General features: G+C 36.8%; 2 protein-coding genes across 2 annotated transcripts in view; one reads left to right on the top strand and one right to left on the bottom strand.

The window, feature by feature from the left end:
* Nucleotides 1–19,641, bottom strand: part of LOC110381105 (titin homolog) — a 30,800-nt gene extending 11,159 nt beyond the window's left edge. Inside the window, exons 1-4 of the mRNA XM_064040047.1 lie at nucleotides 18,882–19,641; nucleotides 16,793–16,948; nucleotides 2,201–2,289; nucleotides 212–293 (exon numbers count right to left, since the gene is read on the bottom strand). Of these exons, the coding sequence (XP_063896117.1) occupies nucleotides 212–293; nucleotides 2,201–2,289; nucleotides 16,793–16,948; nucleotides 18,882–18,893 (339 nt within the window). The 5' untranslated portion in view covers nucleotides 18,894–19,641. The remainder of the gene's footprint in view (nucleotides 1–211; nucleotides 294–2,200; nucleotides 2,290–16,792; nucleotides 16,949–18,881) is intronic.
* Nucleotides 19,642–19,768: 127 nt separating this feature from the next.
* LOC110382701 (uncharacterized) lies at nucleotides 19,769–23,795 on the top strand. Its single transcript, XM_021343370.3, has 3 exons — nucleotides 19,769–19,862; nucleotides 21,066–21,128; nucleotides 22,724–23,795. The coding sequence occupies exons 1-3, from the start codon at nucleotides 19,800–19,802 to the stop codon at nucleotides 23,198–23,200; spliced, it is 603 nt and encodes a 200-aa protein (XP_021199045.1). The 5' UTR covers nucleotides 19,769–19,799; the 3' UTR covers nucleotides 23,201–23,795.
* Nucleotides 23,796–25,515: the final 1,720 nt, after the last annotated feature.

Below are 25,515 nucleotides of genomic sequence, written 5' to 3'. Positions count from 1 at the left end.
TGGAATCTTAATTTGACTCACTTCCTGGTCTCCGATTAGGATGAAATTTTGCCCACGCTCGGAGTTCTGATGACAATACATGACTAGCTAAAAATAACCCACAGAATGGCGGATTGGCCAGTTGAAATCCACCCTCATTTTGTATATTATGTAACCAGATAAATAAATAAAAATGAATAAAAATATTAGCTCTTTGTTATAACAAACCTACCAGTCGGTATATCCCGTAGCCTCTGGGTAGCAACTTGTCATCCTTCCCCGTTTCTTTGCCGTTGGCTACTTTGCTTCTAATTCTGAAAATAAACGTGTTTGTTGACTGAAACTCATTTTAGGTGATGCTCGAACATCATTTTATTTATATTGACATATTTACAATACATATAAAAATATCCTAGTAAAACAAAAAAAAAAGAAAACTAAAATTAAAAGGCGTCAAAAAATTCATTCCCATCGCTGTCGATGGGAGCGTACCCAAGAGGCTGGCAGCATTACCTTGTTGGATGGCCATGCTGATCCTTTGTCCGAGGTAATAGCCAGCCTTTTGGTCACGACAAGCGTCATTAACTATTTATTTCTGAAACTTTTATGTTGGCAAGACTTAGACTAGATAGGCAACTCTTTATTTATAGGGGTATAGGGGTAGACATTATAGATCCACCTCACTTTAGATTTTTGTTGCTTGAATCTCAGAAGGATTTCTTTCTCAAATGAATAAACAGGTATCAAACCTTTTAATGAATTATTTTTTGGAATAAATTCGTGAAATGTATGAAGATACTAGGTATGTGTAAAAAAAACCGGCCAAGTGCGAGTCGGACTCGTGCACGAAAGGTTCCGTACCAGAGCAAAAAAATCACGTTTGCTGTATCGGAGCCCCCCAAAATATTTATTTTATTCTAGTTTTCAGTCAACTCTCTAACTATCTAGGTTCATGAGATACAGTCTGGTGACAGATGGACGGACGGACAAAGGATCGAGAACCAAAGGGGCCCGTTTTACCCTTTGGGTACGGAACCCTAACAAGTGTGTTTTTACAACAAAGTTACGTTTTCTCAGCGATGGAATACGGAAATAATTTAATAGCTCGATACCTTATGAGGTTACCGTAATATCGTATGAGATCAAATTGTGTTACCTATAAATTGACTACGTTGCTTGTTGCTTATTATGTGTTATATTGAGAACTAGCTTCCGCCCGCGACTTTGCCTGCGAAGAGTTCGGCGTTTCCAACAGAATTCTTCCAAAACTATCCTATGTTCTTTCTCAAGGTCAACTCTATCTTTGTACCAAATTTTATTAAAATCCGTTCAGTGGCTTCGACGTGAAAGCGTAACAGACAGACAGACAGACAGACGGACAGACAGACAGACAGACAGACAGACAGACAGAAAGACAGAAAGACAGACAGACAGACAGACAGACAGACGGACAGACAGACAGACAGACGGACAGACAGAGTTACTTTCGCAATTATAATATTAAGTAGGGATAAGGGTCTCTCACACTGGAGACTAAACTGTATTGCTATAGTTGTGCTCAATAGTTGTCCGACAGTTTATTTTGACGGTAATCTTAAACCCATTCAAAAAAATCTTTTAAAAATTAATAATATTCATTTTAAAAAAAGGTACTGATTTATCAGTTTAAAATTATAATTTTTAGGGTTCCGTTCTCTAGGGGAAAAACTGCACCCTAATATTGAGAATTCGCTCTCCGTCCGTCCGTTCGTCTGTCACCAGGATACAACAATAGGTACTGTTATTTAATTATATTAATTAATACGGAACTCGGATCACTTTATTATAAAACGTGGTTTTAAGAACTACTCGCTTTAGTAATAGGTTTAGTCCACTAACTTTGTCCAAGACGGTGGTTTAAACCTGGCACAAAAGCTGGTACTTTTTTTAATAAAGGTAGATTGGGTATATTAGGGTGTGGGTTCAATTCCAGGTCAGGCAAGTACCAATGCAACTTTTCTTAGATTGTGTGCACTTTCTAAGTATATCTTGGACACCAATGGCTGATAAAAAAAAGGTGAAGGAAAACATCTTGAGGAAACCTGGACTGTAAAGTCTGAAATCCGCATTGAGCAAGCGTGGTGATCAATCCTTCTCCGTGTGAGAGGAGGCCGCAGCCCAGCAGTGGGACGATATAAAGGCTGTTGCAGTTCAGTACAGATTGTAATATAGATTTACTTACGCATTCATAACTTCAAGCAGCTGATTTGCATAGTAAGCCGTCATCGTGATATTCACTGCATTTTCGCAAAGCGGTCCCATTAAACGATTCTGAAAATAAAATTGTATATTTGCTGAATAGATATACAGTCAACTTCAAGTCAGTGGTAACAGTTTTATAGGAAAATCGTACTTATTACTATTGGATTAAGGTGCATGATAGTTACCACTGATGTGCAGTCTACCGTACTTTTTAGTACAAGGATACTTTATGATATAGAGGGAAAGGTTCATAAACCATTTATTTACTAACTAGCTTCCACCCGCACGGAGTGTTGGTAAATATTCTCCTATGTCCATTCTAGTACCACCAAGAATATGTGTAAAAAGTTTCATGATGATCGGTTAAGTTGTTTTTGAGTGAAACCGTAGCAAACAAACGGACTTTCGCATTTATAATATGAGTAGAATGTTTTCCCGCGGTTTTTGCCTCTATCTTGGTAACAAAAAGCCTTAATTACTCGGGGGTAATGAAACTAAAAAAAATAAAATGATATGGTTTTTATAGTGCAAGTGTTAGGGTCACGGCGTCGCCTCGAATTTAGAATACGGCTAGCTGCCAGCGCGCTAACTACGCGTTGTCCGCAAGGTGCAAGCTCGCAGTCCGCGCGCCGGCCGCGAGGTGTACCTAAACTTGCTGTCACCGCAAACTCAATATTTAAGACAGTTATGATTGAACACGCCTAGGACGTTTGATGTTGTTTCGCTGCCGACTCGGAGTCAGCGCGTAATGAGCATGCCGTCGGCGCGCTGTACGCATAAGGTCCGCTCGCTTGCAGCACGCGGGCTGCGAGTCGAGTTGTGTGGTAGCGGCAAGCGCGATGACTGCTCGCCGTTGGCTTTTTCATATTGACATTATGAAATATCTTCTTCTTCTTCTTCTTCTTCTTAGCGTTTATCCCGTCTTGTGACGGGGTCCGCTTTCCGTATCTTCTTCTTCCACTTCGCTCTATCCTGGACATCTTCCTCTTTGAGTTCGCAGATTTCCATGTCTTTCTTTACGGCACTCAACCACCGCAGTTTTGGCCTGCCTCTGCGCCTTTGACCGGGTATATCGAGATTGAGTGTCGCATTGCCGATGTACTCAGGTGGTCTCCTTTTAACATGTCCGTACCATCGCAGCCGTTTTTCTTGTATTTTGTATGAAATATATTATACAAATATATTATACATTTATATTAAAATTCATAGTTAAATGCTGGTGTGGAGCGGTGCTGTTGCGGTGCCGGTATAATGTGCCATGACCCCTAAAATATTTTGTTCGTACATTTTTATCGCACGTTATATTAACTGTAGTTCTTTTCTCGTTTGGTCTAAACTGGCTTTTAGAGGTATATGAACCAAGATAAAGGGAAACGCCATTGAATATTCTAAGGGGCATTGTTTACCCAAAGCTATTGGCATTTTGTCAGTCTTTGTCTACCAAGTAAATAGGTTACGAAAAATGGGACTTAAGATCAAGGGTCACTATTTCAGGTCGGTAATTTTGACCCTATTATAGATATAAGAAATGTCAAAAGAGTTATTCAGGAACTACCTTCCGCCCGCGGCTTCGCCCGCGTAGAGTTCGGTTATATCGCGTTTCTAAGAGAATTCTTCAAAGTCCTGGATACAAACTATCCTATGTTCTTTCTCAAGGTCAACTCTATCTCTGTACCTTATTAAAATCAGTTCAGTGGTTTAGACGTGAAAGCGTTACAGACAGACAGACATACAGAGTTACTTTCGCATTTATAATATTAGTAGGGATGTAGATGTAGATAACTACCAAGTTTCGTTTCGTTAATCACAGTTAAATAACTATATAGATTTTACCTAGTGTTAGGTACCTACTAAGTATATCTGTACGCTCTACGAGCAAGGCATAGTGAAACATTATAATTATACTAACACCTTGTAACCCACCTATGTTCACAGAATAAAGAGCTTTGACTTTGACTTTGACTTTCGTCAAAATCAGTTCAGCCACTTCTTCTTGCAGCTTTAAAACACTTTTAAATTCAATATTATTGCAAAATTTTATGGGAAAGTTGAGTTCCTGAGGTAGGCACTTGGGGTGATGAATGAAAGAATAAATTAAACAATTTTATTATAAAGACAAGAATGTGTTGAATTAACGAGAACAAATTATAATAATACCTTTATTTTTATAAAAGTAAATTAAATATTATACTAGTATTACGTAAAGTGTGTGAAAAAATGTATTTTCATTTTTCATTTAAATAATGTTTAGAACAATCGTTTAAAAATATTATTATATTCGAGTAGGTATTTTCCATGTCTTCGGTGAGATAATTAATTTTAATTATTTACCATAATGACATAAAATAACTGTATAGTGTACCTAGGTAACGGTTATTTCAAACTCGTTTAACCCTATTCCCACATTTTTTACCTAGGTACTAGGTTTTTTTTTGTAATACAAGAAAATAAAGGGATAACAAATAAATTCAAATACTTAAAGTTGATTAAACACTTTGCCATTTAAAATAAATTAAAAAATACGTTTCTAAAAACCCACAATATTTGCATCTATAGTCTGTTTTTTAATCTCGTAGACTAAATTGACACTTGCAAAATGTCAAACTTTCTAATAATTTTGCTAGCTCTGTGGTGCAGTGTTGTACTTACGATACCGGTTCGTTGAATCGTAAATTTTTATCTATAATAGACGAATTTAATATTCATTCAAAGTTTTATATTTAAAATTCACGTACGTACACATGGCTGTACGACGTGCTACAAACTGCCAGGGATATCTGACCACGCAAAGCCATGCGTAATCATCAAGGATAAGCCCATTATTTCAGGATGACTTATTGTAAAAAGTTACGATTCAACGAACCGGTATCGTAAGTACAACACTGCACCACAGAGCTAGCAAAATTATTAGAAAGTTTGACATTTTGCAAGTGTCAATTTAGTCTACGAGATTAAAAAACAGACTATAGGTATTCCTTCTTTTTGTTACCATCCATACTCTCAGGTACAAAACGCGTATTCAATTTAAAAAATATAAATACAAACAAAAAAAAATTGTACCTACAAATATTAAATTAACAAGACCTATCTACCTATTAAAAAGTTCCATCAGTAAATTATATGAACAGAGAGGAAATTACTTATCATTAGGACGTTTATCTGGGGCCCGATTCTGCTAAGTTAAATGACAAAATTGAATAGAAATTGAATCGCAATAGCAGTTTTAACCTTAGCCGACATTCTGCTACTAATAAGACCAATCGTATTCCAATGATATTCGATTGGTTTGCGATTTGATTGGTCTGCCATTTGGTCTATACGCTAGTTTGCTCTACAATCATATTGCAATCGTAAATAATTTACAGACAATATGATTCATTATTGAATCACAGAAATGGATAAAAACGTTCTTTCAAAAGACAAAATAGCGGAATGCCACATACGCTTCAATCGTAATTGAGTCGTGATTGGATCTCAGTCGGATGTGAATCGAATATCGCTTAAGTAATATTAGTAGAATCGCGCCCCTTTGCGGCCGCCATCTTGGGTCATGTCAGCCCTGTCAGATTTTTGTATTTTTTCCTTATCTGGGATAAAGTACGTCGCAATTTGGTGTGGTTCTATTTTGGAAGCTGACTTTTTATTATTTGATTTTCAGAATGGCTAATTGGCTTTTTACGATTTTGGCTATGGTTTGTATATTTTTACTATCTGTATAATATAAAAGAAGTCGAAGAAAAGAATGCTGAAAACTAGAGGGGAGTTAGCTTAGACCCGGGAGAAGGCCATAGGATAGTTTTTGTCATCATCCTGGACGCGGGTGAAACCACGGGCAGGAGCAAGTTTCTAATAAAGAGGAAACATTTTTTTGTTTGTCTGTTTGTACCAGAAAAGCTCCAAACCAAGCAGCCGAATTGAAAAATTCTTTCACTGTTGGAAAGCTACACTCTCCCCGAGTATATTTTATCAAGATACGTTCAGCAGTTCCCATGCGATGCGGGTGAAACCGCGGGTAAACGGCTAGTTATGTATAGAGAATAATCTAGGAATGTTGGTTATGGCCAGAAGGAAATAAAAGAGAGTCTGAATATTAGGTTTATTGCCTCATAAGATTATGCAAATTATAAAATAATATATCACTATATATTTTCTAAACAGAATAAAGACGGGGTTTCCATGGGATTTTCATTCAATGAAATGTGAATGAAAAATAACATTACATACGTACGTAACTGAACCATTCATTTTGGTCTATCAATTATTCATAGCTACTTGCCTGCTTGATGTTTTATTTTAAACAGCCGTAGGTAACGATTTGATTACGTGATTATTTCACTACTGAGTTATCGATTAACCTAAACTTAAATTCGAAAACCCACTCCCCATAAATCGATACATCGATTCTAACATTACAGAGTAACGCATTCAATTCGGAATTGCAACCGAATTCATTCGATTAACTACTAGGCTTCTGATTGCTCTAATTGCAGCTGGGCTATTGCGAACATCGATAATGACAGTTGAAATCGCGGAGGAAGGAAAGATAGCGGAGATGCTATAAGACAGGTAGGTCAGGCGCCTTCTTATAGGTCAAGTAACGTATGGTAGACGTGATCAGGTACTAGAACTAACGAGGCGTTTATTATTGGTATTTGGTATTATTGGTAGACATTAATATTGGTGATTTCGTTTTTTGAAAAATGCCAGGTTCTAAAGGTTGGAGCTAGTAACGTTCCTCGTCCTAAGAAAACCCGCATTTCAGCATGCTTCTATTGTATCACCTGTACAATCAACTTTATTTTTAGGCATAGTTATTGACAACACATTAAATTGGAAATATCATGTTGACAGAGTCTGCACTAAACTCGACAAATTTGTATTTGCTCTCAGAAAGCTAAAATATGTATCTGACAAAAGAAACAGCAAAAAGTGCCTACCATGGATATATTTCGTCTGTATTACGCTATGGATTGATAATTTGGGGGAATTCTGTCGACATAAATAGAGCATTTGTTGCGCAAAAAAAATGTATTAGAGCCATAAGTGGAGCACAGTATTTAGACCCTTGTACGTCGTTATTCAAAGAACTAGCTGTTGCCCGCGACTTCGTCTGCGTGGGCAATATAGAATTGTCAAAATACTACATATTTATCCGGTATAATTATGTGTGGCCATTTATCATCATCATCATCCCCCTGCCCTTATCCCAATTTTATTAGGGGTCGTCAATATGTTTTTCTCCTTCCATACTCTTCTATCTGCCGTCGTCTCTCATGTGTGACCGTTATATTTAAATGAACGAAGTAAAGTTTGTGACGTTGTGTAAATCTCTGGACCTAGTCAACTGATTTGGAAAATGATTACGTAAGTATGGGGCGTGAGTAATTCTCACAGGATACAAAGGTCTGATAAAGCTGTCATTTGTACATTTTCTGCAGCAACTGCATGTTATCAGAAGCCAGAAAGTCTGTCAAACAATCATACCATGGATAACGTGGTGTCCATGGTATGATTGTTTGACAGTTCACTGGGTTGAGGAGATCATGTAGGTAGTCACTCCAAATAAACTATTGGTACTCAAACAGATTCGGTTTGACTGGAAGCCAACAACCACATAATTGGGGAATAGCTGGGTGGAAGATGACATAGTCATCAGGCAGGCGCATAGTTTCACTACAGGGGGAAACACTTGAGGATTTTCTGTGCACTCACTCACTATGTTAAGTTGGGATTCCACCGAAATGTTTGAATTAGTTCACGAACAGGCCAATATCTGTGAGAGTCCAATTCATGTGTTCGTACTTGAAGCCTGCAGTTATTTTTCAAAATGTGCTCTCGCAATTTGTCACTTCTTTGCAGCCAGCAAAAGTAAGGCTGGTGTACAGGCTAATAATTATGTAGCTTCTCCAGAATTGATGTAAAAAGTTTCTTCAAATTAGGCTGATAATTCAGCATAACCAAAGGCAGCCCCCAAAACCCCTTCACCACTTCCTATGTGTTTTTGTGAAGGTGGAGAAAAGGATTACCAAGCTCCCAAAGGCCAGGGTATGTGCAACACGTTGCATGGCATCCTGGAAAGTTACGTTATCTCAGCCATTAGTTTGACTTTTCATTAGAGAATGCAGTCTTCTGTGCATTGAGCAGTGCAGCATTGGGTGCAGCGTGAGGGAGTGTTAGGCTTTGGCTCTGGTGGGCCTCACTGGGGTTTGCAGAATCTCCTGAAGGGGCGCGTGAAATAACGCGCATCGCTGACATGGGCACGTTAGACACGGGTCTCCTAGGAGCCGGATGGTCGACGACCCACTCAAAACTCATCGCCCACGCCTATGGTGGCCGGGAATCGGCTCCCGTGGTTTCTTACCGCAGTGGGAATTTTCAATCGTTCCGCCGCCTCATTCTTTTTCATCCCATTTCTTCTCGCCCCAGACCATGGATTAAACCTGGGCCGGGTCCGATAGTTCGCACAGTCCACACAGAGGTGATAGTCGGAAACCATGTCCATGAGATCAGAGTTGGGAATAAATGTTTTCAAAAAAATAATAGTACATTTAGCGAAAACACGTTTTATAGCAAGTCTTTGTAACTGAATGTTATCAATGATGTAAACGTAGATATATAAAAGGTGTTTTTTTAGACTCAGCTCGGGTCTGATTGTGACTATTCATAATGGAGAACAGTGTATTTGTGATCAGAAGTTGAAAGTAAGTACATACATATGTCTCTGGTATGCGACGCGTAATTTGTACGTTTTCAGGGGCGATAAAGCATTTTACGTGCGTGTGATATTCAATCGAGGAAGCTCTCATTTCTTTAATGTGCACTTTGCGTCTGGGCTTGTTTCTAAAGCTACAGAAACTTAACTCACGCTTAGCAGCGCTTGCGAGAGACATATCTTTATCCTTTCTTTTAGGATCCATAAGCGTTACATGTTTTGCACCATACAAAAAATATTTAAGGTCTACTTAATACTACTCATTTAACGTAAGTTGCTTTTAAGCCTCCACATTAATGGAAGATAAGCTAAAATAAAACCCCAGCTCAATTTGTTTATAAAAAAATGCACAACTCCATCTATGACTTTACATGATAATTAATTAATGTCAAATTTGTTGTATTTTATATACCACAGATGGAGCCGCTTTGACCGTGGCTGAATAATTTTACCCCTGTTGACCGGGATAAAAAGTAGCCTATATGTTAATCCAGGGTATCATCACCTATCTACATACCAAATTTGAATCAAATCTGTCCAGCCGTTTTTGCGTGATTGAATAACAAACTTACATCCATACATTCTCACAAACTTTGACATTTATAATATAAAAAGTAAGATTTTGTCAAGGAGTACTCGATCGAAACCTTATAGGTGTGAATAACAAAACATAAAGAAATATTGATTTTGAATCGACAACATATATCCGCAAAATTCGGATTATGGAGAATTTCGTTAAATTCCAATGGCCCTGACAGACAAAGCGCAGTATGATAGCCATATTTGTCAATAGATATAGATAACAGTAGATAGATCGACCATTATGTGATTTCTGGTGAAGCCAAAAACGAAACACACTTTTTTATGTAGAAGTTATAGTATTTAGAGTTACGTATTAGTATTTATAGCGTTTCTTAATTTTTGGAATCAATTCATAGAAAATGTTAAACATTTTTCAAAGTATCGCTTGTTTTGTTACAAAAATTTGTCTTTTACACATTCGGGGGCCAGCTACATGCCTCTACAGTGGTCAGTTTTTGGCCTCTTATCGCATAAAATTATGTGTCACCTATTGCCTATCTATCAAACGGTAGTGGGTTTCTAAATCTATGACAGCATAAATGACAAAAGGATTGACATCTGCGTACTAATAAAAAAAACCGGCCAAGTGTGAGTCAGACTCGCGCACGAAGGGTTCCGTACCATTATTTATAAATTGACAAAAAAATCACGTTTGTTGTATCGGAGCACCCCAAAATATTTATTACATTCTAGTTTTCAGTATTTGTTGTTATAGCGTCAATAAAAATACATCATCTGTGAAAATTTTTTTCTCTAACTATCACGGTTCCTTAGATGCAGCCTGGTGACAGACGGACGGACAGACGGACGGACGGACAGACAGAGGAGCGAAAACAATAGAGTCCCGTTTTATCCTTTGGGTACGGAACCCTAAAAACAAAAAAATACAGGATTCAGAAAAAGAAACAGCAAAACTCAAAAGAGGCCGTCTATACCTACTGATTTAACAAAATATTAATAAAAATACGGTTTATCCCTGTTGACCGGGATAAAAAGTAGCCTATATGTTAATCCAGGGTATAACCTATCTACATACCAAATTTCAACCAAATCGGTCCAGCCGTTTTTGCGAGAAAGAATAACAAACATACATCCATACATTCTCACAAACATTCACGTTTATAATATATGTAGGATTAAAAATCCTGCAACTTCCATGTTTATATATTTTTGAAATTTGCATATTTGTGAAAAAATACTCTTCCTTGTTCCCATTGAAAGAGCACAACTCAGTACGGCTACATAAGAACAATCATGGGAAGTTGCAGGTACCTTCTCAGAGATTACATTTATACAAGCTGTTGATTTGCATCCGTGCCATATTCAAGGAGGTAATTATGCTAATGATTCTCGACCCGAATCAATAAAAAAATTGGTACAGTCAGCATCAAAAGTAGCTGAACAAATCAACATTTTCAAAAGTGTCTAACATATTAAATAGTCCTAATTTCTTGAAAATACATAAGAGTATATAATTTACTTATCATCCTAAACTACAGAAGTAGATGAGTACTATAGTAATTATCGGTGACACGGTGTTCAGCAGTTTCGAAAATTTTGTTTTGTACAGCTACTTTTGATGCTGACTGTACGTGATTTTTTTTCTGTAATTTTTTTTCGGAATTCCGTAAATGTCATCTAGCCTTATTTTAACTTGGCGCTTATGTTACTGGCGTTAAAACCGTGCTGCACCCTCACACAAACGCAAACACAAAGCATACGCAACGATCATTCATAAATTCATTCATAAAATTGGATTACTCGGAAATAACACGACATTACAATGACAAAAAAAGCAGTGCATATTAGTTATTTCCCATCTACTGTAATTCCAATCGATTATTTACGTATTGTATGTCCTCCTCCTGAATTATGGCACAAATGCAAATCAACACCTTGTATAGCAGTGCATGGCAATTAAAATTTTTAATAAACTTCCTACAGAATTGAGAATGCTTGCATTTAATAAATTTAAAAGACGAATGTTTTCATGGCTCTTGGACAAATGTTTTTATTCAGTAAATGATTTTCTTTGCAGCCGAAAATCGATCTCAGTGGCGTGCACTTGGAGAGGCCTATGTCCAGCAGTGGACTGCGATAGGCTGATGATGTGTGATGATGATGAAATGATTTTCTAAATTATAAAGATTGACCTTCAATTTAAATTTATATAATTTGTATTTTTTTTAATATTATGTAATTTTGTAAAATTTTGTTTTATTTTACTTTTTTTTTAAATCATTTGTATAATCCGTAGTTTATAAATATTTTTACACCGAAAACGGTAGAATAATTGGGACATGTAATCAATTAAGGATCTTTTGTAACATTATTCTGACAAATAAATACTATAGTGCATTTATTGATCTTTCAACATATTATTTATATTTTTAAATATTAGATTATATAAAAAAAGTAAAAAAAACATTTAAAAATAAATACTATTACTATTAGTATTCTTTCTTAGGAGATTTTGCGTTTTGCCATCTCCGCTAGTCGTTTCATTCTCTGTGGTTGCAATCGAGAACTAAATGCATTTGAAATTATCGTGACCGCTCGCTGCAAATTGAGCGTACCAACCGTATGGCTTGGTAAAGCATTAATATTGTTACTCTGGCTTGTTAGATGGAAATTGCCGGTCAATCCATTTGTGGAATGACTTAAAGTCAGGATGCGATTTGTCTTTATTGTAACACAATTACCTAACTGTTATCGGTAAACTATGATTTTTTTATTTTACTTCATTTAAATTCAAAATGTTTGCATTTAAATTGTTTTCACCTAATTCAATTGGTTCAATGGTATTATTAAGTAAGCTTATATTGTTTTATGTTATTTAGAAGTTATTTAATTGGTTAATTTACATAGTTATATACACGGATATTTACAACACAAAAAAACTATCCTAGTAAAACAACAAAAAAAAAACACTATATCTAAAAGGCGTCAAAAAATTCATCCCCATCGCTGTCAACTGGGAGCGTACCCAAGAGGCTGGCAGCATTACCTCGTTGGATGGCCATGCTGATCCTTTGTCCGAGGTAATAGCCAGCCTTTTGGTCACGAGAAGCACAGCAACCAGCAGCACAGCACGCAGAACTTGGAAGATGGGATGGCGCAAGAGTATCGACGCAGGTTGCGTCCCATACTAAAGGCCTACCCATCTTCCAAGGGAATAAAGACATGCCGTCTGGTCTCTTACCGTCGTCGCGCGCCAAGCCGTTTGGATCCAGTACAGCTGGCAGCCCGACGTATAATGTCGTTGATATTTGCGTGCCGCGCAATACGGCCCGCAGTACGGCTGCACGACAGGCCGTGGTGTCCGAGGCTGGTGACAGCCTCAACACAGTGGCAGCGATGAGGGGAGCAGCACGGTGCTCCTAAACGTAAACAGGTAGCGAGGCGGAAAGTTGTGTCGTCAAACATGGTGCCAATGTTTGACTACGGTAGTGCCTGCAGCCAAAGTCCCGACTCCCATCTACCCACAGCCGGTAGGCGCGCTCGGTCAGCAGGAGTAATTGCCGTTTCTATTAAATTATTCCGGGTTACTCTGCAGAGCGGCTCATCCCACTGTCTCTGGGAAGACGGGTTGGTGGGTAGATTTTCACTCGGGCAAGTAATTTTCCATGCATCCATAGCCTCAGCTATATGTGGCACCTCAAAATCAACCAGTGTTGAAGCAAGAATATTTCTGGCTAATTTCTCGGTGCCGTGAACCGAGGATATGAATGCCGGTAAACTAATACTGGTAATTTTGCGGACGCCGAGACCTCCCATCCGGATGGGTAATGGGATGGGATGGCTTGTTGCCAGGCTCGGTCGTCCAGGGCCACATTGAGAATGGAGCTGAGGGTATGGCGGATAATATTATCAATTGGGTCTAAAAGGTGGCTATGTTTAAAGAGATGTTATCTATGATCTATGAATAAATAATAAAATGCTTGGATTTGCACACGACATTTTTAAATATCCTTCTTGACACGCAAGGAAATTCCCTCGCAGGTTAATCACCGGGAAACCGCGCGTTTTTCCGGAAGGTTTTGGTGTATAAATCATAGGTTGTAGATTTCATAGAAGCTAGAAAAGCATGAACTTTCTTTGCCTACCGTGGTGGAACGCGGGGCCGTGTGTATATAACCTTATTAACTATCAATTTAAATATATCATGCACAAGTGACAAGTGACAAGAGCACGCGGGTGGTTATTTTGCTTTAGCACATGCGAGAGTCGCTGGATCCGCACGTTATTCAAAATGCATGTAACCTGCGCATGTGCCTCAACATGCGCAAGCTACTTGCACCGTGTAGATGCACCTTAATATTACGTGTGTGACGTATTTGTATGTAGAGGTAGATAGCTCGAATCTCATAATTCTTCGGTTATTTTCTCCGAAGACAAAATATCATGTTTACTTGAACCAAATTAGCCTCGGTCATATTTGTGTGATCTTCCCACACTGTTTTATTATTAATAAACAATAAAGGAATTGGGTGATTGTCATTGATATTGTTTAAATATTCAGGGAAAAATACACTGAAATCCCAAATAATTATATAGGTATAAAAAGAAAGGAAGTAAGGTGTATTAAATAATTTAGTTAGGTAATATCAAAATTTCGTGGTGTAGTGGGTAAAGAAGCAACCTCAAGTACGAATGGGTCGGTTCGATACCAGGTCAGGCTAGGCCCAAGACATCTAGTGTGTCCAGCAGTGGGACGATAAAAGGGCTGATAATGATTAAGCAGAAAGATCTTCGTCTCTTTTAGCGATAATTGAATAAATAAGGGACAATACATGTATTGATTGTCATCGATAAAAATAAGTTGTATGTATCATGGGGGCGAAAAAACGTCGCACGCTGCTTTGATCCTAAATAAAATTATATGGGAAAAGGAGGGGGAATAATTTTAGATGTTATAAATACGTGATCAGTCAGACAATATCTCGCTCACGTCAGGCTTTTGCTAGAACTTTTTTTTTTGCTAGAGATTTTTTGTACGATTTTTGACTAGAATTTTCAGACCGACATTTTGTGTTTTTATCCTACAAAAAGGCGTGAACGCAGGCGGGATTAAAAAACACATTTGAATACGTAAGTTTTATTTATAAATTGGTTTAATAGTATTTTAATTTTGAAAATAAGTAAGTATGTGTAATGTTGTTGTAATCTTAGTTAAATATTTACCTATTACTTCATATTGCATTATATTTAGTAAGTAAGTAGGTATTAGGTATATCGGAAAAATATTATGTCAACCGTCCCGACAGAAAATCATATCCTAAATAAACATGAGTTTCTGAGATAAACCTCCGGATCTACTGAATCGATTTTGAAAATTCTTCTACCAATAGATAGCCAAGTTATTGCTTACTTTAAACACTACAAACTTTAGATCGGCCGACTGTCGATCCGTTGGTAGGATATTTTTTTTTGGAAATCGTGAATTCAATCAAAGTTTTTTATTTAGTCGCCTTGCCCTTGGTAGGGAAACATTTGTTTTTTTTAGAAAATCGTGAATTCAATGAAAGATTTTAGTCCGTCTGATACTGAAGTAATACCAAATCGTTGGAACGTGTGTACTTCCATTCATCTTCATACTGATTTATGAGCACAAACCAACTATCGGCCGACTCAATCTTTGTAGTGTGTTTTTTTTGTGCAGTCGAACAGTGGCTTCCAAGCGGTCCTTTTGAAATCAATGGGGGATCAATAAAAGAATACTTCGAAAAAGACAAATAAAAAAATCTAAAATCATCATCCTCCGAGCCTTTTCCCAATCACGTTGGGGTCGGCTTCCAGTCTAACCGGATTCAGCTGAGTACCAGTGCTTTACAAGAAGCGACTGCCTATCTGACCTCCTCAACCCAGTAACCCGGGCAACCCGATACCCCTTGGTTAGACTGGTGTCAGACTTTCTGGCTTCTGACTACCCGTAACGACTGCCAAGGATGTTCACTGACAGCCGGGACCTACAGTTTAACGTGCCATCCGAAACACAGTCAATGGTGTCTAAGATATTCTTAGAAAGTACATACAAACTTAGAAAAGTTGCATTGGTACTTGCCTGACCTGGGATCGACCCCGCGCCCTCATACTTGAGGTTGGTCCTTTACCCACTAGGCCACCACGACTTCAAAACGACAAAAAAATCTAAAATCACTACTTCATAAAATAACATCAGCAACTGCCAACTACCAACATGAATATGTAACATAATCACCTAATACTACCTACCACATCAAATCGAAAACTTACTGTTTTGATAAAAGTTTATGTCTAGAATATAGGCACACATATTTATAGACAGTAATTTAGCAATAACTAGAGTATAAGCCCTCACATTTTTGCAACGCCTGCAAAAGGCCGTTAAGCTGAACGTAAACCTGTATCTAAGTGTCTAAACACACTATACCGAGGATACGCGACGGAAGTTCGGCATGATTACGCCTGCAATGCTATTTGAATTACTGGCGACACATTATGCCGAAATTACGTTATAGCGTACAGCCGAACATCAGTCGGGCGTAAGTTCAGCGGAAATTCGGCGGCAACGTATTCTGTAGAAAACACATTATACGCGACCGAAGTTCGGTTCGACTGTCGACGGAGATCGGGAGCGGCGAGCAGCGGGAGGCAGGCATGCCCCCGCCCGCGCCCCGCGTAAATTGCGCAACTGAACTTCTGCCGCGTAAGTTCGGCACTTATGGTGTGTCATATCAGGTGATTACGTTGGAACGTAAAATCTAAAGGAACTAGCATGGAGATAGATGCTATCTTAGAGACCACATTTTCTTTCTTAGCTAAAACGTTAACCATGAATTAGATACAAAAAAAATTGTATGTACCTAGGTACTGAAATGTCGTAGTTGAACCACATCTAGCTGTTACGCGATATTACGTCAACTATACCATTGTTCTAGTATTTCTGACTCAAACAATAGCTGAATACTAAAGAACCACTGTTTAAGGTGCACTTTGAATGCATTACAAAGCATACGTTCAATGCAATTAATTTCATTATTTCTAATATTTTGTATACGGTTCTTCAAACCATACGGACAGAATTATGTTGCCGGAGAGTTTGTTCCACCACTTCTTTTTCCCAGCATAAACACATAAGAAGCGGTGAAGGGCGGGCGTTTTGGGGGCTGTCTGTTTGTAAATTGGACCTTAAAAAAGTCCTGATTTCCTGCCTACTTTGAATAAATGACTTTTTTATCTTTTAGGGTCCTGTTTCACCCTTAAGGTACGGAATCATAAAATGATAAGTCTACTCACAGGGTCATAATACATGCACATAACATGGGTCCCCTCTCTGCAGTGCGGCGATGAGGGGCAGTAGTCCGACACGTAGATACCTCTCTGCGACGTGCTGTCGATGACCAGCGAACATCGTGCTCTCTTCAATGTGACCACCAGGAGAAGAGAGAACACCTGGAAAACAATAATTATATATTTACTAGCTGAACCAGCGAACTTCGTATCGTTTAAACCTCCCCTGGACTACAAACATTTTGAAACCATAATAAGCTACATCGGTCCAGCCATTCTCGAGTTTTAGTGAGACTAACGAACAGGATTTTATTTTAGTCGTTAGTTTGTGTTGTAATAGCGCTTGACAAAGGGATAAACGGACAGCAAAGTTTTAGTAATAGGGTCCCCTTTTAGCTGTACCGAAAAAGGCAATCTACAGAAAGGATCAGGCTGGTACTTATTATGTAAGATTTTTTTTTTTAATCTCAAACTCAAGTTAACATCTAGTAAGGGGTATAAATCTAAAACTTATTACAAGCTATTCAATTACGAGGAATTCGTTTAATTTAACTCTTTACCTAAATATTTAGAAATCTGTTATTGATACCCAGAATTCCATACACATAGATTTGTTATGATTTGTGATAAGGTAGGTAACTCTTTGATTTTCTTTGCCGATTAGCCGGTAATTAGGTTAGGTTTTTCTTTTCATTTCACAAAATATTCGCAATCTTGCGATGTTTGCTCAAAAACGAAGAAAACTCTTCAAAATATTGATTATTGTTGAAACTGTTTTGATTTGGTTCCTATCGCGTTGCTGATTGTTGTTAACATTTCTCATCACCTCATTTTCATCATCTCACTAGCCGTTTTTAATCACATTAATATCTGCCTTTCCTTTTGAATGTACTTTTTGACATCTAATTGTGCGTTTAAACCAAACAAACTAATACCTCTTCTGTCTTATTCCGAGAAGCATGCTATAAATTGCTCTTTCATTATTTTGCATCATCATCCTCCTGCCCTTATCTTAATTTTATTTGGGGTCGGCGCAGCATGTTTTCTCCTTCCATTCATAATATATACGGTCTTCATGCTGCAGAAGTTTCGGCTTAAGTTTTATGGTCTTTCATTATTTTGCAGCCTTTTAATATTCACCATCCTCGGAACTTTTTTTCCCAATTATGTTGTTGAGCCTTTTGATATTCTTTCTCAAAAGAAATTGGTCTAAACATATCGCACACATATTATCAGGCATAGCCTTTACCAACTTCTTCCAGTGGCTTCTACTACTTTATAAACCCAGATGAAAAGTGCCTACCCTATGTAACAGCTCCCTGAAACTTGCACTGAACTATTTTAAAAAATCTGATGACCAGTTTGAGTAACATTGGCAAGCAAAGCTTAACCCTTATCTACCGACCCGAGCGTCTGTTATTAAACCAGAATCATTTATATAAAGACCAATACGTGCGAATTTCAATACTACACAAACTTCAAACTCTTGTAATTCTAGAAATTAGAAAGTTTCTCTTTCAAAGAAACTTTAACTCATTAGAGAAATTAATATTTCTATTATACCTCTATATGTTAATGCTGTTAATGCTTATATATTTATATACAGTGTCGTTACATTAGATGGGACTCGTCAGGTTGGCATAAGAAGTTGATTTTATGGTTCTCACCGGATAGCCTGGAAGCCGACCTAAACATAGTTGGGAAAAGGCTAGGCAGATAATGACTTGATGAAGAATGTCAGATTCAAGATCACCATTATTATCAACATTTTTTATCGTTCCACTGTTGGGCACAGGCCTCCTCTCACATAGATAGGGACTGAGCGATAATCACCACGCTTGCTCAATGAGGGTTGGTGATTTCAGACTATATAGTCCAGGTTTCCTCAAGATGTTTATCTTTCACATTTTCATCAGCCATTGGTGTCTAAGATATACTTAGTAAGTACATGATTTCAGACTATAATCCTAGGTTTCCTTTATAAGTATACTTAAAAAGCACATTAAAACTTAGGAATGTTGTTACCGTCGCAACAGCGATGGTACTTATATGTATATTAAAACTTGAGATTTGCGATAAAATCCTTCAAACTTACCTTGAAAAACATTTTGTTGATTGTAGATTCAGGGTACAGACATTATTTGTAAGACTGCTTAACTTGTCATAACAATTTCTTAACTAAACGACATTATAACACAATTTTTTTTAAATCTAAAGTAGTCCCACTATGAAAAAATATACCTATTACGTTATAGGACTTTTCAGTTTTTCTTCACCATCACACTTTTAATTTTCAGTTACAAAATAAACAAACTTGCAAAGTAATTTCAGTAAATTACATCAAAACAGTTTTCACGAGAACGCTTATTTTTCACGAAAAATATTTTCAATGTTTTGTTATTTAGTTTTTCACAAACACTTTTTATTTTCTTAGAAGTGTTACACTCAGCGTTTAGCTATTAAAAATCTCTTTTACAGTAAACTATTTTTTCACCGAATTACGAAAGATTTTTTCTGCAAGCTCACTTAAATATTAATTGAAATTATTTTTCGTTATAAAACTCGACACAAATCACTGAAAATCACTTAACAATATAAACACTTTTCTAAAACAATCCATCAAAATTTTTTGAACACACTCAACTAAAAATATTATTTATTTAATTTAAAATCGATTTGAATCGATCACTCGTTTCCCAACTCGATTAAATTCTCGATTAATGAAATATTTTTTAAATACTTCCGTTGGCAACGTAAACAATATATGGACATTCCTGACTATGTTTCTGTGTCAAGTTAATAACCTATGTTTAGTCTGTGAATGTATAATAAAACCATGGGCCCCAGAAAACTGACTACAAGGATCGTATCCGCTAGTTTAATGCCTATTTTTCCATTTTACAACATACCTTCAAACAATGGTGTTGACAGTTAGCTCGTGTTAACGACTACCATAGTTTATAAAAGTTCATCGTTAGTAGTCCACCATTCATTTGAAAGTTTAGATGTCCCTATGATGTATCGACAATTAATCATTTTGTCTGTTTTAATTAATTTTTTACATGCTGGTGAACAGGTAAGATAGTGTTTTTTTTATAATTTCAATGAATATTTTTTATAAAATCGTTGTCAATTAAGGCATTCCATCTTTTGACAAAAAGATCCTTTTTACCGGATTGCATAGAAGGGTTACAATGTTTAAGATTGCTGTGCATCAAAAAAGGATTTCATGCATCCAAAATGTGAAAGTATAAACACAAAAAAAATCATACTAATTCTGTTCAAAGCAAATTATTATTAATCCTGCTTTTCTGTTTACGTTTATTTATTAATACTATTTATCTATCGGACTGATTCCGTCAATTTTCTGAGTGGTTCTTGAAAATGTTTATATTACTAAATTCCACGCTGGTAAAACTGCGGGAAATATCTATATTTTACTGTTTTTTACTAATTATTTATCTATGCTATAATATTGTAAAAGCTTTGTTTGTTTAAACGTACTATTCCCAGAACAGGTTGACCGTGTGAAAAAAAATGTATGTGTTCGATAGCCTATTTATCGAGAAAGGGTAACTTTTTTGTATGTGTGTACGGAATAATTCCCAGTAGACAAGGATGAAAATTATTCTGAGAAACAATTTCGTACATCTCAAGCTTCAATACAAATATATTGATTCAGCCTGGTGACAGACGGACGGACGGACGGACAGAAGAGCGAAAACAATAGGGTCCCGTTTTACCCTTTGGGTACGGAACCCTAAAAATCGCTTTTAATTATAACTACAAAACTTTTAGAAAAAGTCCAAACACAGCCATAATACGATGTTCTGTCATGAAGTTCCATTTCATATCACCCGGCTCCATCATCAGATCAGTTGGACAGTACCATATTATTGTATTGTCATCAGATCTACATGCAGCTACCAGTTTCCATGACTCTACGATTCTTTGAAGATGGATAAATTAATTACCTTTTTTTAACGATGTCAAAAATCATTAAATGATAAATGATCCCCTCCCGCTGTGGGTTAGCAGCGGTAAGGGAGTGTCAGACTCTTACTGACTAAAAACCGTCGTGTTTTGTCGTAGGCCTTTTATGTATCAGGGCCGCGGTAACTCTTTCGAACAATTCCGCAGCCTCGGCAGGCCTTGGCCCTACTGGGCCCTGCTGGGGATAAATTAATAACCTTAGATTCTATTACATAGTTAAGTACATTATAGGTCGACCTAATAAAAGCGTGTTAATTAAATACTTGAATATTTTCTTATATTTCAGAACTTATCAAAACATGCGAATGAAAACGCGCTGACAGCTGAAGATGATAAATACGTAAACACGGTAAATATTAATTTTATACCAATAACCAGGTTGCACCATTTAACTATAACCATAACCGTAACCAGCTCATTGGTCAAAAACGCCGATTTCAAAGTCAAATCATTTATTTGATTTAGGCCTTTAAAAGCACTTATGAACGTCAAAAATATTAATAAGTTTGATTCTAGTGGCCCATGCCAAAAGTAGCTTCCTATGGAGAAGAACGGGCAAGAAACTCCATGTTTACTGTTTTAAAAATAGTATGGTATTACAGTTTGTATGTATTGATATACACAATAATAGAAGTAGCATGCGAAGATAATGTAGAATTGCGAACAATATGACTGATTTGAGGCAAATTGACGGCTGGTTATGGTTTGGATATCGTTATATTTAGATGGTACAACTCAGCCTTTGCTGCATGGCTGTTATTAACCTTATCTTTCGCACTCTTTTTCTCATAGGGGGTGTTCAAATCAACATCGGGTTCCAAGCTTTGGAAACAGCACTTCTGGAAACCTCGTAAACGCGTAATAATATTTTGAATTGTACATATTGTTTGCACCCCTTCTGAGTTTAAGATACTTATGCTTTGGTTAGCACGTGCTCTATTCTTGTTTTCATTTAATGTTGCTCATCTGAAGTTACCACTTCGATTGTCTCTCTTATAAGTATCATCTTTCAATAAAACTAAGTTGTACTGAACTTTGTGTGTGTACTATGTCTCTATTCATAACGGGTTTCTGCTGGTAATTTTACTTGCATCCCGTGGAAGCAAGTACTTCATTTATCTTGGTTTAAACGTTCAATTTTTTGTTTTTTCGCATATTTTTTATGCAGCACACTTTTCTGAAAAGAATTCTTTACTGCACTTGAGGTGGTTATTTCTTCAACGTTTGGTTTTGTTGCTTGCCTGTCAACTATTTTGTTATTTTGGATTTCGATTCTGATTTTTCGACACTTGCACCCACCAGTTGCACCATTTAACTATTAACGATTACCAATTATTGTCTTAAACGTATTCTTTTGGCGATTTGACAACTGGAAATGGTTGGCTATCGTTGTAGTTAATTGGTTAAACTCACCGTTAGTATTCCTTCTTTACTATGTTAAACGTGTTAGCATTCTTGTAAGTAAGGACTACTTATGTCAAAGGTGGTCCAAAAAGTGTCAGTCAGTCGCAAAACCTAGATTCTAGTTCTTTGACGAGAACATATTTGGAATATCTTCGTGGACCCCAAAGCATGAGGAATCTGGCCTGAGCTTGCATAAAACAATTTAGTTTAGGTTATATACTTACATAAAATATGTCTTCGTTTCCCAGCTTAGTTAAGGGGTCCTAATTAGCAAGCATTACATCGGTCCCAAAATTTTCCAAAATTAATCCTTCCTTAATAATCGTCTAATTAGTAGTCTCCAAGGGAACAAGATTTATCGAAATTAATTAGAGGAGGCCTTTGCATAACAAAGTTTTGTTTTTAATTGATTTCTTGGAGTTTTTAACTGGTTCGAAGAAACTTCAAAGTTTGGAATTTTTCAGGTGTATTTTTTATACGCTTCTAATTTACAAAATTTAAAAATAAATCTCGTACTAATTTGAGATGTTTGTTTTCCAGTCAACCCACAACATGACATACATTGACAAAGCAGAAAACATGATCCGTCTACCAGCCTTGAACAAATACTACGAAGACAGAAAGTTGAGAAGAAAAACTTTGAAGAAATCACCAAGAAGGACAATACAGAAGATTATAAAGAAGAACAAGAACAAGCTAAAGAAGTTGTACATTATAAAGATGACAAGCTTTCCTACGGTGATGCCGAAGGTTGAATACGATAATTTGCCACAAGAAGACTTATCAATGCGCAAAGATGAGACGACCACTCCACCACAGAAGAAGAGATTGAGGAAATACAACCCGAAACTTCCTCGGAATCCTATGCCTTTCCACCAGATGCAAGGACGGAAGGTGAAAAGAGATAAAAGACAAACAAGAGATGTCTTCATACTGAAGGATTTGGATGAAATGAAGTTTTTGCACCAAAAGAAAGATTATAACGTTGTGAATGCTCACTTTAAAAAGTATTGGTAGTTATTTATATTGAAATTTGATCGTCTTTTGTTTTATTGTCAGGATTGTGGAAATACATATGATTTGCTTAATGCCATAAATCATTCATTACCACTCAACCCATCGGGTGATGATGATATTAACCTGAAGTGATAATTTTCGACTTTCCTTATAATAAATTAAGAGACAAGTGATAGTTTAGTTTTAGAAGATGATATTTATTCATAGTCTGTTTTAGTGTAATAACAACTGCGCACACACTGTCGGATTTTTTTCTCGGTTTTATATAGTGCAGTAGCGTTTTCATGCGAAAACCGATCGAAAATTCCACTGGTGTGGAAGTGACACTAATAATACAAAAGAAAATTGAATACTGAAGTAGGTATATAATTTTTTTCACAAACTTAGATATCTCTTATAATAAGAGTATAATTTTATAGAAAAACAACAAAATAGTTTTTTATATTTAATTTAAGGATTTTCGACAAAAACTAACTACTCTAGATGGTTGTTCAGAATTTTGTTATAGCCATTTTTGTACTTTTAATATTATTTTTATAATAGGTACATAGTTTATTCCCTGGCTCTGCCCGTTAATTGTTTAAGATTGTTCGTAAGCGTAACTTTTGGTTGACCAAACGTTAAGTTATTAATACATTTTGATGTATTGTTTTTATAATAAACATCATAGTTGAAAAGTGGTTTTTATTTAATGTGTCCATACAATCCATACTTTTTTATTTTATCAACAGCTTGAAATTCTAATTACCGGGTAACCGGGTAATCGGGTTGCCCGGGTTGAGGAGGTGAGATAGGCAGTCGCTTCTTGTAAAGCACTGGTACTCAGCTGAATCCGGTTAGACAGGAAGCCGACCCCAACATGATTTGGTAAAAGGCTTGGAGGATGATGAGCTTGAAATTCTAATTGGCACGTAAATCACAAATTTTCTTGTTTTTTTTTGTGTCTTTTGCGAGAAATCTCTAAACGGCGGTACTGATTTTGTCCCACAGTATTAATAAATACAGTGGCAAGCAAAATTAATAAGAAAGTTATTATTTATTTTTTTATTATAGCTAGTATCTAGATTGTTTCCTTCAAGTAATAGAAGCGAGACAATAATTTAGGCTAAAATTGATCACGATTGTTCTACAAGAACAGCCCAGCTTTTCATGTTTAATTAATTGTACAAAATGACACGTTTCACTTTAATAAGCAATGTCCTTAGACCATTTAAACAACTGGACCCGCCATCACAAATCTTTGTGCGACAAAAGTTTGTTAATTTACGCGTGAAAGGCGAGTCAACGCAACAAACAGTGACAGGTCACTCATGCATTATTTATCAAGTTGTCAAATGCAAAAATACTAAACTTGACGCACACATGCACAGTTGCCAGCTATCCATATCCATGTACTCCAATCTGTACAATTTTTCCAATCAACAATGAACCATATACGTCAGAGATAGAGTTGAAAATCGCTTCAAGAAGTTAGCCAGATTATCGTAGCTTTTTTTTAACGACGTCAAAAATCATCAAATGATGCTGTGGATTAGCAGTGGTGAGGGAGTGTCAGACTCTTACTGACTAAAAACCGTCGTGTTCCGTCGTAGGCCTTTTATGTACCAGGGCCGCGGTAACACTTTCGAACAATCCCGCAGCCCCGGTAGGCCTTGGCCCTGCTGGGCCCCGCTGGAGCTTAAAGCCGACGTTTGTACATGCAGAAGGAAAGGTTTATCCAGTTGGGTAATATTCTAAGCAATCTCAAACAGAACGAGGAAATGTTTGACGTTTCATTCATTATGCATATTTATTCAAATTAATTGGAATAATATCTGCGGTAGATTTTACAAGGAGGAACGGAAATTGTGCTTATTTAATTAATCGGGGAAATTATTATAGGTACCGGTATGTAGCGTCAGGGTATACCTACAATTAATATTATATTTCCTTTGATTACATACGTAAGTAAATAATACCCTCTCGTTATTGTCTCGTAACTGGGATAGGCAGTAAAAAAAATCATGATGACGATTTTAAAGGGGCGTTTTGGAAGCGAGCTGTCGACCGCAAGTACAATGTCTGCATGAACTCCGACGATATTTGAGACAGCTAAGGACGAATGTCGTGAAAACGATTTCATAAATATATCGGCTGTATCGTTCATAATCACATTAAATGAAATGCGTTAATATACTGGTAAATAAAAAATAAAAAAATGAATTTTTCAAACAAAGTAAATATGTAGAATAAAAATGCGCGTAAATTAGGACACCATATAAAAGTCAGTCATTATAAAAACAACTGAAATTCTCCCTTGAAAACTGACAGCTGTC

This window comes from Helicoverpa armigera, chromosome 21 (assembly GCF_030705265.1).
Source record: "Helicoverpa armigera isolate CAAS_96S chromosome 21, ASM3070526v1, whole genome shotgun sequence".
In the NCBI taxonomy this organism is placed as follows: Eukaryota; Metazoa; Arthropoda; class Insecta; order Lepidoptera; family Noctuidae; genus Helicoverpa; species Helicoverpa armigera.
This window is presented reverse-complemented; position numbering and strand designations above follow the sequence as displayed.